At 40.9% G+C, this 20,119-nt stretch overlaps 1 protein-coding gene across 1 annotated transcript in view; it reads left to right on the top strand.

Moving 5' to 3' along the window:
- Efcab3 (EF-hand calcium binding domain 3) overlaps positions 1 to 20,119 on the top strand; it is a 370,379-nt gene that overhangs the window by 296,987 nt on the left and 53,273 nt on the right. Inside the window, 9 exon segments of the mRNA XM_075941765.1 lie at positions 942 to 1,046; positions 1,968 to 2,021; positions 4,641 to 4,745; positions 7,121 to 7,174; positions 9,843 to 9,947; positions 10,211 to 10,264; positions 11,767 to 11,871; positions 15,427 to 15,480; positions 19,089 to 19,193. Of these exon segments, the coding sequence (XP_075797880.1) occupies positions 942 to 1,046; positions 1,968 to 2,021; positions 4,641 to 4,745; positions 7,121 to 7,174; positions 9,843 to 9,947; positions 10,211 to 10,264; positions 11,767 to 11,871; positions 15,427 to 15,480; positions 19,089 to 19,193 (741 nt within the window).

Raw genomic sequence — 20,119 nt, 5'->3', positions numbered from 1 at the left:
TAATACAACCTAAGCTATCCTCAAATTCACTACATAGCCCAAAGTAGTCTCAAACACACAACACTGTCTAGGCTAACCTCAAACTCACTACATAATCCAGGCTAGCCTCAAACTCACTACACAGCCCAGGCTAGCATCAAACTCATTACATAGCCCAGCCTAGGATCAAACTCACTACACAGCCCAGGCTAGCATCAAACTCACTAGATAGCCCAAGCTGGCCTCAAACTCACTAGACAGCCCAAGCTAGCCTACAGCTCATAGCCTGCTTCCTACCTCAGCCTCCTACACGCAAGGGTTAAATGTATAAGCCACCACATGTGACTAGCAACATGCCCTTTTTTTCTAATGTTTTAAGAGTAAAATGGCGTGACAGATTTACACCTCTGGCTTCTGTGAACAAGGCACAAATGAGAATGAAGTGAATATTAAATATTAGGTACAGGCAGAATTACTGCTACCAGCTCATTTAGTGGTCTATGACAGAAACACCAACTTCTTGTGTGTTTGTTTCTTAGTTCCCAAACCGAAGAGTTCCCTTGACCAGAAAGAAGTTACATTTCTGTCACCCTCCTGAAACAGCCCTTCTGTGTCTGTGTTGTTGGTTTTTAAAATATTTTTGATATTTTTTTAATTTTTATTTTATGCATATGGGTATTCTGCCTATATGTGTATCTGTGCACCGTGTGTGTCCCAGTGGAGGCCAGAGAAGGGTGTTGGCTCCCTTGGAAATGGAGTTACAGATGTTTGTGAACTGCCATGTAGGTACTGGGACTTGAACATGGGTCCTCTGGAAGAGCAGCCAGTACTCTTAACTGCTGAGCCTTCTCTCCAGCCCTTATTATTGCTTTTTAAATTTTATATTTTATAACACTAGACATTGTGATTTTGTTATTACTTAAATTTGTAATCACAATTTTACTATTATTTTCTTTCTGTAGGGGAAGAAATTGACTTTAGTGACATGGAGAATGCTCTTAAAAACATTGGGTTAGGACTCCACTTAAAGGAAAACAATGTATTGATGAAAGGCTTGCCAACTGATGGTAAGGACTAACTCAGCAAGTATGTAATTCACCCGTGAGCTATTTACTGGCCCAGTGAAAACTGATAGTTACCATTAGGTACTAGTGTCGCAAAAATGAATAAAAAAAAGTCTATAATGTATAGTTTATGGATAACAGTGAGGATTAAACAAAACAATGAACATGAAAAATACATGTTTTAAGCATAAAATATTAGTATAAATTTTAAACTGTTATATACTATGTGTTGATGAATAAGCATTTGATTATGACTATTAAGGTTTCATCTTATATTTAAACATACATTTATTGTATTTGATCCTCAGTCCTCCTTCATCCTCTGCTATTCCCCCACAACAAATAGGATCCTTTATTTTCATGTCTTCTTTTTGTTTTTAATCTAGATTCTGTACCATTAATCAGTGGTATTGTGTTTGCCTAGGATAGCCAAGGCCCTAGGTTTGATCCCCGGCAACACACACACACACACACACACACACACACACAGACACACACACGATTCTGCAAAAAAGAAAAAACTTGGTATTTGTCCTTACAAATATGACTCATTTATCACTTAGCGTCATGACATGCAATAAGGTTCATTATCTGCAAATGACAGAAACTTAAGATTTTGTTCTTCTTCATGATGGCTAAAGAATACAAACATTTTTCTTCCTCCATACATCTGCTGATGAGCACCAACTAGTAGGATTGGTACCACAATAAACATGGGTGTTTAGGCACCCCCACTGAGTGCTGAGGGCGGGAGGAGGCAGGGAGATCCATCTAGCCACTGTTTTTCAAGTGGATAGATTTACTCTCTTAAAAACTTATACATACAAGGGAAATTCCTAGAGCCATTTCCTGAGACTTCAGACTTTGTGCTGTATCATGGGTGTCCTCGGTTCTAACTCTGCGGTTGTGTGTCTTGCTTCACAGCTGCCGGGAAGGTGTATAAGCACAAACTGATGGACGGCATCTTGTCCCTCAAAGGTAAGTGAGAAACTGGGTAGAACTGCTCTTCTCGTGCTTTGCTTTGCTTTGTGGGTGATCATCAGTCAGAGTTGTTACCTCGTTGGCTGCGTTAACCACCACGCCCTGTGAAGACGCAACATTCCACTCTCACGGCACTTGGAGTCTGTTTGCTGGGAGTTCTGAGTGGTTTCTGGCTATAATTTGGCAGACTTACTCCTTATGAATGTCTCTACAGGGGTTATGGGCAGAACAAGGAGAGGTGACAACCCTTCCTCACCAACTCCACCCCTTTGGTTGCTCACCCTTTAATTAATGCATTGTTGTTGGAGGCCGCTGGTTCGGTTTTTAGCTGCCCAGACTCCCAAAATAATTACACAGAAGCTCTATTATTTGTATTATTGTTTGGACAATAGCTTAAGTGTGTTGTTAGCTAGCTCTTACATTTAGAGGCTCGTGGTCTATGTTTTAGTTGGCAGCTGGCATCTCTCTGGTTCTGCCTTCTTTTTATTTTTAACATTGAGTTTAGTTGTTTTTTTTTTTTTTTTTTTTTTTTTTTTTTTTTTGCATAGCTCTACTCTGCTAAGTCACTGGGCAAAACAGATTCTTTATTAACTAATGATATTCACAGTCTACAGAGAGGAATCCCATATCACCTTCCCTTTTATGTCTAAATAAAAAGGAAGGTTTTAACTTTAAATTAGTAAAATTACATATAACAAAAAAGGTGTCAAGCAAGAATTATAGATACTACATTTATATCTACTTTGTCTTTTATTATAACTAAGGAAAACTATACTTATAATTATCTATTCTTCAACTCCATCAAAGACTCCAGAAGGATATAGTATTACCTAAGTAAACAAGAAGTGCATTGTAAGAAACTTCCAAAACTCTAGAATTGACAGAGACATCTCCCTGCCTGAATAGGCACCCAAAGTTCTTCTGTATCATTAGAGCATCCATCTTCAGCCTACAGGACCATAGTGTCCAGCAGACTTTTTTATGAAGCAGGAAATTTCAAAGACAGTTCTGCCTGTATTGGCAGTTTGTCAGTCACTTTCTTCTGTGTCCTGCAGAATGTCTGGCAGTCTCTTTCACAGAGCAGGAACCCCAAAGGACTGTCTCACATTCTTTAGGCAACTTCAGCAGTCATTTTTCTGTGGGTCCTCGTGTATGTGAAACAGCATAAAATCAATTTGTCCAGGCAAGAGGAGTCTCTTGCCCAAATGGCTAACAAACTCTATGAGGAGCCTCTGTGATACCCATCAATTCCTCTTGAAGTTATTGGTGCTGCCAGAAGCAGATGTGTCTCATTGTCATGAAAAGTTTTAAGTTTTTAAGACATTTTAAATGCCATATATGTAAACAAAAATTTGTAAACAATATTTGGGAATAAGCAGTTAAGTGTTGTTACTAAGACTGAGCCTACTTTGTCTTTTGGCTCTGCCCAGTCCAACATGGTGGGGCAGAGGTCTGTTTAGTGTGAGCTATGCTGATAGCCCCATTTTCAGGCACACAGTAGTGGGTCTGTGTTGTCATTAAGCAAGTTGTAGTACTCTGCTCACAAACCCCATTTAAGTGTTTGGCCTCTTGAAAGAGCCAGAGTTTGTGCTGGTAGCACAGCCCAGGAAGCCACTGTTTTGAAACTCCATGTGTGTGCTTTGTTTTTGTTGTTGTTATTGTTTTTAATACCACTGAATTAGAAAGACGTCTCTTAAAGGAGCTGCGGCATGCTGCCAGCAAGTAGAGTCTATTTAAAAAAAAAAAAATTGTAGCCGGGCGATGGTGGTGCACGCCTTTGATCCCAGCACTCGGGAGGCAGAGGCAGGCGGATCTCTGTGAGTTCGAGACCAGGCTGGTCTACAGAGCTAGTTCCAGGACAGGCTCCAAAGCCACAGAGAAACCCTGTCTCGAAAAACCAAAAAAAAAAAAAAAAAAAAAATTAAACTTTTTTTTTTTTTAGTGTCTAGAATTTTTTTTAAGTCCTCTCAGGTTTTATGTGTATTTAGTCAGCCCCATGTTGGACACCAATCTGTTGTTGGAGGCTGCTTGTTCGTTTTTTGGCCACCCAGACTCCCAAAATAATTACACAAAAACTATATTATTTGTAATATTGTTTCGCCAAAAGCTGAAGTGTATATTGTTAGCTAGCTCTTACATTTAGAATTGGCCCATTTTTATTATTTTATATTTTACCACAAGGCTTGTGGTCTACCAGCAGGGTTTTAGTTGGCAGCTGTTGTCTTTTTTTCTTTGACAGCTACATGGCGTCTCTCTGACTCCACCTTCTTTTTTTTAACATTGAGTTTAGTTTTATTGCCTAGCTCTACTCTACCAAGTCACTGGGAAAAACAGATTCTTTATTAACCAATGGTATTCACAATATACAGAGAAAAATCTCACATCAGTGCATAACCAGCTGGGTGGTGGTGGTGTGCACCTTTAATTCCTGCACTCAGGAGGCAGAGGCAGGCGGATCTTTGTGAGTTCAAGGCCAGCCTGGTCTACAAAGTGAGTTCCAGGACAGCCAGAGCTAAACAGTGAAACCCTGTCTCAAAAGAAAATAATAATAATAATAAATGCATGGTCATGACTAGGGATTTTATTGCTTTTCTCCTTCCTGTGCTGTTTCCTAAGGAGCTAAGCTTGATGTGAAAAAGTTAAAGAATTTCATGGACAATATGGGTTATGATCTTGAGAAGAATGAATACAAAGACCTGATAAATTACCTGCCCATTAATGGTAAGTTGCTCCTAATTTTGGATTTCAGAAAGCAAATCTGGATTTATGCAAAATATTTAAAAGAAAAAACAACAGCAACAAAGAAAAAAAAACCCTAAAAGATAGAAAGTCTTGTCCTCAAGGCTGAAGAGTTAGCTAAATTATAAGCACATTCTTTTTTTTTTTAAAGATTTATTTTTTATTATGTATACAACATTCCCTCCTTCCATGTGTGCCTGCAGGCCAGAAGAGGGCACCAGATCTCATTATAGATGGCTGTGAGCCACCATGTGGTTGCTGGGAATTGAACTCAGGACCTCTGGAAGAGCAGCCAGTGCTCTTAACCTCTGAGCCATCTCTCCAGCCCTATAAGCACATTCTTAATTCCTCTGCCAGCACACTTAAGTTTGTTCATAGCACCCATGATGGCATCTTACCACCACGTGTAATTCCTGCTGCAGAGGATCTCTTCTGGCCTCCAGGACCCCCCCCACCACCACACACACACACGTGTAATTCCTGCTGCAGAGGATCTCTTCTGGCCTCCAGGACCCCCCCCACACACACACACGTGTAATTCCTGCTGCAGAGGATCTCTTCTGGCCTCCAGGACCCCCACACACACACACACATACACAATCTAAAATAAAAACAAATCTTTTTTTTAAGCCTGTGGTTGGAGAGATGGCCCAGTGGTTAAGAACAGGTGCTGCTATTGCAGAGGACCTGGGTTCAGTTCCCAGCACCCACATCAAGCAGCTCACAACTCCCTATAACTCCATTTCCAGGGGATATGATGTCCTCTTCTGGACTCTGTGGGCACCAGGCATGCATGTGCTGCACAAACACACATGCAGGCAGAACACTCATACAATAAAAATAAAACTTTGAAAAGAAAGTTAAGTCTAATCCTCAAGAATTTATTAGTTCATTGAATGCCAATATATGTAACTATTAGGAATATAACAACCTAATCCTAAACCTCCAAAGACTAGTAAAGAGACCCAGAGGCCAAGGCATCATCATAATGTTATCTAATTGTAGTTTGTTACTAAAAATTCCTTCACTGAGATTCTGGGAAAAAAACAAAAACAAAAACTAAGTGCCAGGAAAAAGGTCAGAGAAATCTGTCAGATATGCAGAAATTCTCTACTAATAAAAGCGTTACAGCTGAGAAAAACAGTGCATACCAAAGTATAAGTGCAACAAGATCGTGGAACATTAGGAAAATAGCAAGTATACTTACCTTCAAGCCTAGAATTTCTGCTTCGAGTGTCCATGATGGGGAGGACAGACAAGAAAGTCTTCGGAAGGGCTTTACCCCAAGTGGTAAAGTTTAGTCTTCCTCGTGGGTTAGATTCGGTAATTTTTATGCCTTTCTGGAAAAGTTTCCATTTCCTCTGAATTGTCTGAGTGTCGGTATAAAGTCACTTGTATTCCTATATATTCCTTTTAATTTCTGTAGCTGGTGTCAATGGTCTCTCTGGTTTTAACCTTTTTTTTTAATCTAGTCACGAAGGATATAATTTTTCTTAGCTTGTTTTCCAGCTGTCTGGAAACGTTAGTGAAATATCACAAGTATTTTACTTCTAGAAGTAGAAATTCTCTCCCTGAGACATACTTTCCAGATTGGTGGCACCATATGAGAGGCATTGGAGCCCGCCTTTAGCTTGTCAGTAGCCTGCTGCAGTAAATGAGACAGATAAGACACTGTCCCAGGGTCTCAAGAGATGGCTCAGTGGTTAAGAACATTGCCTGCTATTCCAAAGGTCCTGAGTTCAATTCCCAGCAACCACATGATGGCTCACAACCATCTATAATGAGGTCAGGTGCCCTCTTCTGGCCAGAAGGCATACACACAGACAGAATATTTTATACTAAATAAATAAATATTAAAAAAAAAAGACACCGTCCCAGAAGAAGGGTTTTGCCTGTTGTTAAAGCTCAGCTAAGTTCATCAAAGCCCTTTCATCCACATTGAGCATGGCTGGTGGAGGAAGGGCAGGGGGAGCCAAGTCTGGCCTGAGGACAGAACATGGAAACAGAAGCAGAGCACTGCTAATGTCTCAAGTTGGATCTTGTCTTTCTAGCACTCATCCATCCATTGGGTTGCTTGTCAACTTTGCAGTCAGTACCATGGAATTCCTCCAAAGAGGCTGGCCTCAGCCCAGGGGCCTCCTAGCTGTGGTCTGCTGTCCTGACAGAACAGTGACATCAGCAATGTGAAGCTGGTATCGTTTTTATAATCAGAGTTCTGTCTTTCCCCATTTTCAATTGAAATGAAAGCAGAGCAGAATTCTAAATCAAATATTAAAAATTGGCTAGACCTCTGTGTTTTACTTTATCTCTTTTTCTATGTGTATTATCATTTTTATACCTAAACTCTTGTTTTACAGATGATGGGATGGTTAATATGAATGAGGTCATAGACAAAGGGAGTCTTTTTACAGGTGAGTCACCAATCATTCCTGAGCATCTATTAAGGATCCTAAGTATGATCTGTACAAATTAACCACCCAGAAGCTGCAAGTAGCGGAATCTCCTGCAGTTGAGGGAAAATATGTATAAACAAACGCAATAATATCATAGGTGTTATGTTAAAAGTCTCAGAAATAGAAAAGGATTTGCCAGGCGGTGGCGGTGCACACCTTTAATCCCTGTACATGGATCTCTATGAGTTCGAGGTCAACCTGGTTCTACAGAGTGAGTTCCAGGACAGGCAGTGCTATGCAGAGAAATCCTGTCTCGAAAAAAATGAAAAGAAAAAGTCCCAAGGATTTCTCAAGGGAGAGAACATAGGAACTGACCCTTAAAAGAGGCGTCAGTGTTTTCCAGATGCAACAGAGTGGGGGTCTCTGACATAAGAAGCATAAAGGGTAAGACAAGTCATTTGATGCAGGCTATTGGATCACACTGTCTGAAAGGCGCCTTCTGATTGGTTTAATAAACAGTTGAATGACCAATAGCTAGGCAGGAGAGGTTAGGCAAGACTTCCAGGAAGAGAGAGGAACTCAGGGGTTAGAATCTAGGTGTGGGGAGATGCCAGCAAAACACAGAGCAAGTCAACCATGCAGATTGGAGGAGAGGTTAAAAAGCTACATGGCAGAATGTAGATTAATAGAAACAGGTTAATTTCATTTATAAGAGCTAGTCGGGAACAAGTCTAAGCTAAGGCCAAGCTTTCATAGCTAATAATAAGTCTCTGTGTCGTTATTTGGGGCTAGTAGAAACTACAGTAATGGAAACAATTTAGCATAAACCATAAGACGGGGGCATATTGGAAAGTTCATAACTCGTCAAAAGCAGCAGACGAGGAAGTGTTTCCGCTATGGCTGTAATCCCTAGAGCTGCTGACAGGCAAGCTTTAGGGACCCCAGTGGTCCAGCTTCACAGGAAAGGTCTTGAAAGTTCTTGGAGGAAACGGCCCTTGTGCCTCTTTCCCCCAGTCCTTTGTGCTGATGAGCTGCCAACCCCCCAGGCATTCCTCGCCAGGCAGAAGCTTTGCGTGGGGCTGCAGGGACTGAAAACAGGAGTTGGCTTATGTTGCCTGGCTTGGGTTTGTCTACCTAGACCATATCATCGAGCTAAAAAAGAACCAACACAAGGGAAATTTCCACACAGCCACAGAGAAGGTTGGAAGGGGGAAGATATGTGATTATTTACAACCTAGTAACCAGGGATGAAGAAAGAGTGTGCTACCAAGCCAATTTCTCTGCTTTGTTTCTTGACCATGTTTGTGATAACCATGTTTGTGATAGTTTGTGACCCTGCATGTTTCTCCCCCATCAATTTACATTAAATACTTGAAAATATTTTTAAAAGCCTGGTGGTGGTAGCGCACACCTTTAATCCCAGCACTCGGGAGGCAGAGGCAGGCGGATCTCTGTGAGTTCGAGACCAGCCTGATCTACAGAGTGAGTTCTGGGACAGCCAGGACTACACAGAGAAACCTTGTCTCTAGACAAAAATAAATAAATAAATCCCTCTAACCTAGTATTTTTGGATGGGAAAAGAAAAAGGAAAGCCACCAAATCTATAAGGTACGACAGAGAGCCAGCTGAGTTAACGGTTTTTTAAAAGCTCTGTAGTGACCATAGCGTGTGATTTAGAAGACTGCAGGGAGCTTGGAGGATGGCTCTGTAGGTGAGAGCGCTTGCTGTGCAAACGCGAGGACCTGAGTTTGAATCTCAGAATCCACATAAAAGCCAGTATGGCCACACTGGCCCTCATAACCCCAGTGCTGTGCGGGTGGAAACAGGATGATTACTGGGCTTTCTGGCTGCCAGCATAGCTGCAGGTTCAGGGAAAGGCCTTGTGTCAAGGAAATAAGGCAGAGGAAGAGAGCAGGGAGCCAACATCCTCCCACTGCCTCTGTGCATACCTGCATAGGTGTACACATATGCACACAACCCATACACTGCACACAAACAACCCATGCACTGCACACACACACACAACCCATACACTGCACACACACACACAATCCATATACCTCATATGTGCATACTACATACATACAATCCATACACTGCACACATGCACACCACACACACAAAATCTATACACTGCATACACAGATAAAACCCATGCACTGCACACATGCACACAATCCATACACTGCATGCACATACACACACCACACAAAAGAATCTTGAAAAAAATTAGATTCTAATTTTTTCTTAAAGATATATTATAATCTATACTGTTTCCCTTGTTGGCACATGCCCTCACTCTCTGGGTAAATGTTTGCATCTAATTATTCAGCCTAATGTTGATCATAATGGTTTTGGTCAAAGCCTCTACAGTTTTGTCCTAGAAAATTCTTACGTTCTTGCCAGCTTGAGTCCATTAATGTTTATTTAACAAAGAATAAGCATTTTTTTCCACAAAGTAGAATCATCTTTTTTTTTTTGGATTTTTGAGACAGGGGTTCTCTGTAGCTTTTTGGGGGTTCCTGTCCTGGCACTAGCTCTTCTAGACCAGGCTGGCCTCGAACTCACAGAGATCCGCCTGCCTCTGTCTCCCGAGTGCTGGGATTAAAGGCGTGCGCCACCACCGCCCGGCTTAGAATCATCATTCTTGAACTTTTCAACTGTTAGTACTTTTGATTTTTTAAAGGTGAGAAGATTGACATTGTTGAGCTGAACGATTACCTGGAAAGCATGGGGATAAAGCTCACAGAAGACAAGATGATGAAACTGCTGGGCAAACTGCCAACTGACAGTGAGTATGAAAAGACACCACAGTAGCCTTGGAGAAGTAGTGAGCATATGAACCTGTGCGATGAACAAAGATGTCGCGTGCTACCCGTCACCAGCATATCACCAAACAGATTTGTTTTCCATTCCTGACTTTTATTATTAGAGTGAAAATATGAATTACTAGAATAAAGCATTTTCAAAGTTTTTGTTTCTTCAGCTATAGACATTTATTCCACTTCTGAATAACTGCATTATTGCCTGAGACTTGAAATTTCTCTCTTGCAGCTGGTGGAAAACTGTACAAGAAAAGGTTGATAAAAGAACTGGAGAATATTGACGGTAAGACGTGTGGTGGTTTAGTCCTCTGAAGGTGACACCGAGGTCCTTGAACCATGCTGTTGTTTGCACTTTTCGGGTTATTCTTCTTGCCATCCCTACTGCTGGATTCTTTAGACAGATGCTGGACACCAAAATAGTTACCCTGTAGTCGGCCTAGAAACAGTGGCTCCTCTATAAACTCAGATATTAGAAACATCAGGAAGTAATAACACATAGAGCACTAGGCATGTTTCCAACAATACTGATCTTGAATTTTCAGATGATAGTGTTTAGGGGAAAAGTTATTTAAAAGTTTCCCATGATATTATAATAGATAAGAAATGTAAACAGTGAATAAAGAAAAATTATTGCCTATATACAATAGAATAATGATTGGTCATTAAAAAACTAAACAAAAATCTAATCCGTGGCAACCACATGAATGGAAGTGGAGACGACTGTATGAAGTGAAATCAGCCTGGCACACCCCCACACACAAAACGGACACCAGATGATCTCACTTACATACGTCATCTAAAAGCATTGACCTCGCAGGCGTTTAGAGTAGAATGGTGGTTCAGAGAAAGTAGAGAACAGAAGGGGACATTTACTTGAGATCAAGAAGCCTTGCTGGCTACTGGACAGTAGGTGGCTACAGACAATGGCACCATTTCAGAAAGTTAGAAAAAAGAAAAGAATTTGGAAGGTTTTAGCCATGAAGAAATGACAAATGTTTAGAAAAATAGATAGTTCCAACCTGATTTAAACATGTTTGTTTTCATGTATTACTTTGGGCCAGGAGAATGGTTCATCGGATAAAGGTGCTTGCCACCAAGACCAAGGATATGAGTTTGATTCCTGGAATCTAGTAGGAAGGAGAGAATTGACTCCTGGGAGTCATCCTCTGGCCTCCACATACACACTGTAGCACAGGAGCGTTCTACACACACACACACACACACACACACACTTAATTTAAAATAAATAAATTTGACTTTTAAACAAATTTCCTAGAGAATTGTAATGTAATAAATCCATAAACTTTATTTTTCTCCATTAATTTCAAGTTTTGAATCCTATTATACAGGTACATTGACAAACACTGATTTGGGTCTTTAATAGAAATTCCAAACTCCTCACTTCCTTCTCTTAAAATTTCTTCTAAAAGCTAAGATTGAGGTATTACTCAAGGGTAGTGTTTGAGTAGCATGCACACGCCCTGAATTCAGTCATCAGCACATGCAACACACTCACACACACTAGTAGAGGCACTACTCAACAGGGTGTTTGAGTAGCGTGCTCACGCCCTGAAGTCAGTCATCAGCACATGCAACACACTCACACACAGCTCTAATAGAATCTCAAGAACAAGTGTAAAGAGTTCACAATTACGATATCAAACACATTGTTACTGGAGTAGTTTAGATGCCCTTTGTCCCCATTGGCTGAACAATGCCGGTACATAGGCATGACCTCGAATGACCTACTGAGGCCTCATATTTCTCAAATCCTTCTTTTCTAAGGGATAAAGATACCTTCAAATAAGGTGAAAGATTTCATTAAAAATGCAGAAATTAATCTCGATGATGAAGACATCCAGATACTGATGGATCATCTGCCAGTTGGTCGTGAGTTTTCCTCTTAATATAACTTGCAACATGAGCCTAGAGGTGGATCTGGGATGAGGAGAGGGTTTACATGAAAAGAATGGAGATAAAATGTAGTCTTCACACATAGCTACCAAAGTGAGCCCAGTGGCCACTACTCGGGAAGAGACACCAAGAGCACCAACACAGATAACAAGCATCTTGTCTCTACTTAACATGATAGGCAATGCCAAGCTCAAACGAAAGTACTGAGAATATTTTTTGGTTTAGAGTGCCAATCCAATAGGAAATAGCATTGAGTAGCACTAAGTAATTCTGACAGGTGGGAGGAATTGTGCTAAGTGCTGTGTAGATAATTAGCTTATTGCGTCTTCCAAGTAATTCTACAAGTTAGGTTCTAGCTGTACCTCTGTTTCACATCCAGTGAGACGAAGATGCAGAGAATACTAGTTGCTTGTCAAAAATTGGGGAGCTAGAAAAGTGGTGGAGCCAAGAAAACTCAAGTAGTCTTGATACCAGAATTTTTTCTTTCTTTTTTTTTCATTGTATTACCTTTATGATAAAAGGAGAATAAAAAAAAAACAAGTTTCCACCTCCTCCCAGCCTCCCATTTTCCTCCCCCTCCTCCCACTCTTCTCCCCATCCTCCCATCCTTCTCCCCCTACCCCCACTCCTCTCCCCCTCCCTCTCCGGTCCAAAGAGCAGTCAGGGTTCCCTGCCCTGTGGTAAGTCCTAGGTCCTCCCACCTCCGTCCATATCTAGGAAGGTGAACATCCAAACTGGCTAGGCTCCCACCAAGCCAGCACATTAAGTAGGATCAAAACCCCGTGCCATCGTCCTTGGCGTCTCATCAGCCCTCATTGTTCGCCATGTTCAGAGAGTCCAGTTTTATCCCATGCTTTTTCAGTCACAGTCCAGCTGGCCTTGGTGAGCTCCCAGTAGATAAGCTCCACTGTCTCAGTGGGTGGGTGCACCCCTCGTGGTCCCGACTTCTTTGCTCATGTTCTCCCTCCTTCTGCTCCTCATTGGGACCTTGGGAGCTCAGTCCAGTGCTCCAGTGTGGGTCTCTGTCTTTATCTCCATCCATCACCAGATGAAGGTTCTATGATGATATGCAAGATATTCGTCAGTGTTGCTATAGGATAGAGTCATTTCAGGTTCCCTATCCTCAGCTGCCCAAGGAACTAACTGGGGACCTCAGCTTGGGCACCTGGGAGCCCCTCTAGGGTCAAGTCTCTTGCCCACCCTAAAGTGGCTCCAATCAACCTTCCCTTCAATGGAAGAATGGATGAAGAAAGTATGGAATATATACACACTAGAGTACTACGCTGCAGTAAAAAACAATGACTTCTCGAATTTTGCATGCAAATGGGTGGAAATAGAAAACACTATCCTGAGTGAGGTATCCCAGACCCAAAAAGATGAACATGGGATGTACTCACTCATAATTGGTTTCTAGCCATAAATAAGGGTCACGGAGTCTACAATAGGTGAACCTAAAGAAGCTAAGTAAGAAGGTGAACCCAAGGAAAAACATATAGTTATCCTCTTGGCTAAGGGAAGTAGACAAAATTTCCGGGGAGAAAATTGAGATCTGGGGGTGGGGTGGGATGGGGGTAAGGGGAGATGGGGAGAGAAAAGGTAGAAGGGAAGGAGGGGGGAACTTGGGGAAACAGGAGGATTGGGATAAAGGAAGGTTGGATAGGGGAGCACGGAACCACAATTCTTAGTTAAGGGAGCCACTTTAGGGTGGGCAAGAGAATTTTTTCTTTCTTTTTGGATTTTTGAGACAAGATCTCTTTATGTAGCCCAGGCTCGCCTCAAACTTGTAATCCTCCTGCCTTGGCTTCGCACATGCAAAGATTGTAGGTGTAAGCCACCACATGTGGCCTCTAGAAATTAACCATTATGCTATGCTGCCCTGAGGTCTTAAAATTTCCAAAGAAAAAGTGCTGACATAATATAGCAGCAGTGAGAACAAAATTAATCAGAGCTGGGTGTGATGAAAGGCCTGCAATCCCAGAACTTGGGAGGCTAAGACAAGAGGACAGAAAGTTCCAAGCCAATCTGAGCTACATAATGAGAGTTTATCTCAAAAAAGAAAAGGAGGGGGGGCAACAAGGTATCTTAGCTGGTGAAAGCATTTGTCACTCAAGCCTGATGACCTAAATCAACCTCTAGAGCCCACGTAAGGCGGGAAGAGGTAACGGACTCCACAGAGTTGTCACGTCACCTCCACACACATGCACACGCCAGACACATGACAATTAGAAATAACTTTTGAAAAGAAGAAAATAGAATTAGTTAGCTGTGGCGTACATTCGGTAGTCTCACGTTAATAGACCTGAGGAAAATTCAGGAAATCTGGGAGGATGCCAGACCCTAAAATGTAGTAAAAACAGTAAGATTCACTCAAGTCCACTGATAATGTGTTTTTCTAAATCAGTGAAAAATATCAGCCCTTCATTCAGTTGGCTATAGTGTTTCTAATGGATTAGCCAGCTGGCCTTATAATAAGAGGTAAGCAGATTTTCCAAAAACTATTTTGTTTTTTAAACTACTATTTGATAGCTATTTTAATCTACCACTGCAATAAATGTCCTACAGACCCTGACCATTGCTCTGTTTTCTTGGTATTGAGGAACACGGTCATCACAGTGATTTAAAATATGATGATATTCATGTAATAACTTATACATCTGTTTAATCATCTAAGAAAGGGTGATAATTCTGGGCCCAGTGAGCCTCAGGAGGGGACATATAGTTAAGAAAGGTTCTTATACTGATCACATTAATAAGACGCTAACAAAAGATTGTCATAACTGAAAAAGCATTTTTAAAAGCAAGAATCAATTTTGCAAGGTAAATATGTATCGGTTTTAAAGTCAATTCATTAGCTGCAGTGTGTCTGCATTGTGATAGAACTGTTGTTTAGTAAACATTTGTGCAGCATTGGTCATGCAAACCATTACACTAATGATTATCTGTGAATAGTAAGACTATAGACTCCAGCCCTCAGAGTCACACACAGCGTTGGAGTATCACAAGTAACACAACAGTACAAACAAAGTATGTCCCCTTGACCCAGTCCCAGTGGAAGAGACTATCCGTGGCAGCCTTGTCTTGGCTGTCTCAGAAGCCACACCTCCCATCCAGTGGCTTTCCACTTTAATATGAGAAATACTAAGTCAGTAACTCTATGGTGTCTGAGAATGATCATTGTGAAACAGAGATCTGTCCTTGTAAGTGAGCAATACCGAACACGTCAATCCTGCAGTTATGGTGGAGTTCCAAGAGCAGCCAGAGTAGACCAATGCTCTCACTTAGCAGAAAAGACTATCGACAGATCTGAGGCTACATTGAAGGGGAGTGTTTTGTCTTGTGTTGTGCTATGTGGATGCCTGTAGTGGAAATAGGAATAGTTATATTAATGAAATTGATGAGGATCAGACGTGAAAGATATAAATTTCATGAAATGTTTTCAAGTGAGTGAATATAGGCTTCTGTTTTATAATTCACAATTTGATGATTCCATATCATTTTCTAAATCTATTTTATGCTTTTTTTGTCCTAAAGGTAACGGGAAGGCTGATTTCTCTGTGTTGATGAATGGAATTAAAAGGATTACAGGTGAGTGGGCTATTAACATGAGTATTATATTGTATGGTCTTTACATTTTATATTCAAGTAGGCTTTGACATAACATAAAAATCAAAGAAATTTCAGGATTAAACTGTACCATAAACAGAGTTGACATCTATCTCCAGGATATTCCATGTAGCAGGTACAGAAAGCCCATTCTCTTCTCAGCAGCCCAGTGTCCTCTCCAAAACAGAGAAGTTCACAGAACAAATCTTATACAGAAGAACTGAAAATGATGTCTTGGGACTCATCAGATCATAGCAGAATAATACCAGAAACCAGTAGAAAGATAAAAACACACAAATGCTTGTGACTGACAGTGCCTTTTTTAATGACCAGTGAGTCCATGAAGAAACCAAGAAGTGAAATTTTAAATTCCTAGAATCAGATGAAAATGAAAGCACAGCTCACCAGAACCTTTGGAATACAAGCAAGGCAGTTCCCAGAGGGAAGTGTATAGCCACCAACGTTTCTATTGAAAAAAGTCAGTGAGACACCTCACGGTCATACAAAAGCTAGGACAAGCACAAACCAAGAGCGATGGATGTCAATAAGGACTGGGGTGGAAATGAATGAAGTGAAAACTAAAAGTATACCACAGAATCTAGTGCACAGATAGGTCTTTGAAAAGGCAAGCTCTTTGCCAAACTGACTAAAAGAGAGACCCAAACTAGTAAAATTAGAGGGGAAAATGTCCGTTACAACAGATTCCTGTAAAATCCAGAGCATCGTTAGGGAAAGCTTTGAAAACTCACATTCAAAAAAAAAAAATTGAAAACCTGTTTTTCTAAGTGATAGTATTTAGAGATGACACGCCAAAATCAAGTCAAAAGAATGTAAACAATTTAAACAGATGCATAACAAGAAACAAGATGGAGAGGGCTGGAGAAGTACCTCATCAATAAGGTGCCTGCATGAATGCCTGAGTTCAGAGCCCCAGAACATGTATGTATGTATGCCTGTGACCCAGAAGTGAGGACAGGCAGATCCTTGGAGTACATTGACCAGTAAGTCTAGCCAGTCGGTGAGTCCCAGGTTCAGTTAGAGACTGCCTCAAAAACAAAGGTCAAAAACAGTAGAGGAAGACACCAGAAGCCAATCTCTGACCTACACACACACACACACACACACACACACACACACACATGCACACACCTAAACAAGCATGTCCATATACCACACACACATACTCAAAAATTTAAAAATAAAAATGAGATTGGAGAAGCAGTAGAAATTCTCCCCACATCTGGGTAGTAGTGGCACACACCTTTAATCCCAGCACTTGGGAGGCAGAGACTGGTGGATCTCTGTGAGCTGGAGGTTAGCCTGACATATAGAGTGAGTTAAAAGACAGTCAGTGCTGTTATACAGAGAAACCCTGCCTCAGAAAAAACAAAACAAAACCCATTCCCCACAAAGTAAAGATGGCTTCTCTGCTGACTTTTTGCTAACACGAAAACCACCATCCCTCAAGCTGTTCTACAAAGGGTACAGGAAAGACGCTCACTATACAGACTCACTCTACAAAGCCAGTGTTTCTCCGATTCCAAAGCAGGATAAGGACACAACAACAAAGAAACTATAGACCAATTTCCCTGTTGAGCATAGATGCAAAACTCTCAACAAAATACCTACAAATCAAATTCAAAAACACACTTGGTCTAAGCTCAGAGATACAAGACTTGTCCTGCATATGCAAATCAGTAGGTTGCTACACCACTTTACACTGAAGAGCAGAAATCACGTGATCAGCTCAGTAGCTGCAGATAAAAGCCTTTAACAGGGAGCTTTTTATTCTTCAGGATAAAAGCCCCAAATAAAGTAGGAATGGCTGGAGCATGCTTCAGTCAATGAAGGCTGTGCATGGCAAACCTGGACTCGACGTCACACCAAATAGAACAAGTACCGAGAGCGACTCCTCTAAAAGCTGGAGCAAGACAGGGCATCCACGCTCACGTGTCTTAATCAATATGGAGCTTGACTCTGGTAATTAAGATGAGAGAAAATGAATGTGATAAGAAAGCAAGAATTCAAAACATCCTTGCTTCCAGATCATATGATCCTATACTTAAAGGACATTAAAGTTTCTTCCAGAAGCCCTTGGAGCTGATAAGACATTTTCAGTAAGGTAGTATAATACAAAATCAGCAGACAAAATAAGTAGCCTTTCCATATACTAATAACAAACTTGCCAAGAAAGAAACTGGGGTGTGGAGGGAGCTCATTTATGACAGCCTTTAAACATATAGATTAATGCAAAGGGACAAACTTAACCAAGGAGGTTTGAATTGAAGACTTTTAGGGGACTGAAGGAGACACAGGCCTGAAATCCCTGCACTTGGGGAGATGTGGAGTTCAAGGTTATCCTCCACTATACAGCAAGTTTAAAGCCAGCTTGAGCTTCTTAGAAAGAAAGGAAGATAAGGGAAGGGGAAATGGAGGAGGAAAAAGGGGGAAAGGAGGAAATGCTGTAATGATACCCATTACTTTGTATGCTAACATAAAAATTTGAAGTTTGTATTTGGGGGAGATACGAATCTTGTCCATTCAAACTTAACGTGATTGTATACTATAAACTCTTTTATGTTGTCATTTTACAACCATGACATAACAGAGACAAAAGAAGAAGACAGTGAAGGCAGTAGAGAGGCTAGAGGAAAAGCATATAAAACACACAAGCAAGAGGAAGCTAGGAAGAGAACTATGGCAGCTGACAGTGCCTGTGCTGTTGCAGAGGACACAAGTTTGGCTCCCAACACCCAGCCAGGCTGCTCACAGCCACAGCAACTCCAGCTCCAGGGGATCAGGGGGCCTCTGCAGGCTCCTTTGTCTTTGGACTCGGGTGCACAAACCACACACATAATTTAAAAATTACATCTTCTTAAATCTTATTAAAAATACAATCTTTTTTTAAAAGAAAAAGAATAGAGTTGTTATTTTAACGGCTGAATTTCTTTTTTTTTTCTTCTTACTTTTATTTTATTTTTTAGAACAATCTTTTTTTATTTTACATGCCAATTCCAGTTCCCTTTCCCTCCCCTCCTTCCGTTCCCCCCACCAAATCCATTCCTCAGAGAGGGCGAGGCCTCCGACCTTACATTAATCATGACAAACATTACTAAATTATTGAGAAGTTATATGATCCCTGTTGTACTTGTTATATAACAGTGTAGTCTTCAAGAGAGTCCCCCTTTACTTGTTAAAATTTCTTGTGTTTTTTTTATTATTGTATGTATATATGTTTGTTTGGTGACAAGATCTTAATATATATATGTATGTATATATATACATATATACACACACACACATATATCTCAGACTGACTCAGACTGACCAGACTTCCCATCCTCCTGCTGAAGCCTCCCAAGTGCTGGGATACGCACATGCCGCCAGCTGTCGCCACCGCCACCATCCCATCCTTCCTCCCCTTCTTGACCCTGAAGGGCTGACACACCCTCCCTGAGTCAGTTGCTCTTTCCTGTAAAGTCAACAAGGATGCGTCTCTCATGTGTGTTACATGTACATATTTTATTTATATAATGTTATAAATACATGATTCTATAGTCTCACCTATAGCTGTTTTCTTTTTCCTAAAGGAGAAAAGATTCATGCAAAAGACATCAAAAGTATTCTGGAGGACATGGGGATAGAAATGACAAATAAAGAAAACAGAAAGCTGCTCAAAACTTTGCCCGTCTCTAGTAAGCTTTCCCCATACCTAATAATGACATGTAAAAACGTGCTCCTTCAACAAGCATTGACCAATATCTGCACACTCTATCCCAAAACACAGAAAAAATGGGGACCGTTTCCATTGCCCCAGGTTCCTGCTGTCAAAAAGAAGTCAGGTTGTTTTAAAATTTGGTATTTCTGAAGGTTTCATATTAATTCTAATATTTGAAATATTCCACATTAGTTTAAATATTTATTTTTTGTAAAAAGACCCAATTCTGTACTAGACATGTAATCCCTGAACTTCTTTGTGTCTGTGTGCTCACGTACTCACGTGGAAGTCAAAGGGCAGCTAGTGTGGGATGGGTTCTCTTCCACGGTGTTTGTCCTGGGCGGGGGCAAGTTCATTGACCTGCTGAGCCAACTCTTCAGAGGTAGAGGTAGGATGATCACTACAAGTTCAAAGCCATCCTGGTCTGCACGTGAGTTCCTGGCAGAAAAAAAAAAAAGACCCAGCCCTACCTAAGCATTTCTCCTATTTTTTAATAACTTATTACTTATTTTGGTTGGAATATATGATGCTGCATTTTTCATGCATATATATATCTTGCTACCTTGCTCATACTTGCCTTCTCAGTACTCTCTTCATCCCATTTTCCCCTTTCTCACTGACCCCTTCTTTCTCCCAAGTAATTCCCTTCTGCTTTCATACCTCATGTGTGTATGATAGGTAAATATGTGTGTGCACACATATATTTTAAAATAGATTCTACATGTAAGGGAAAAGAGCCTTTTTTTTCTAAGTGTTTCACTATGTAGCCAGAATTGATCTGGAACTCTGAATTCCTCTGGCTGTTGAGATTACAGGCAGGACCCTAGCCAAGCTTCCAGCTAACACTTCTAGAGCTCCTGTGCTCATTTTGATTAGGTTTAGGAAAAGGTCCCCTAAGACAGA

This window comes from Microtus pennsylvanicus, chromosome 11 (assembly GCF_037038515.1).
Source record: "Microtus pennsylvanicus isolate mMicPen1 chromosome 11, mMicPen1.hap1, whole genome shotgun sequence".
NCBI lineage: Eukaryota > Metazoa > Chordata > Mammalia > Rodentia > Cricetidae > Microtus > Microtus pennsylvanicus.
Note: the sequence above shows the minus strand (reverse complement) of the source record. Positions and strands in the feature narration are given on the sequence as shown.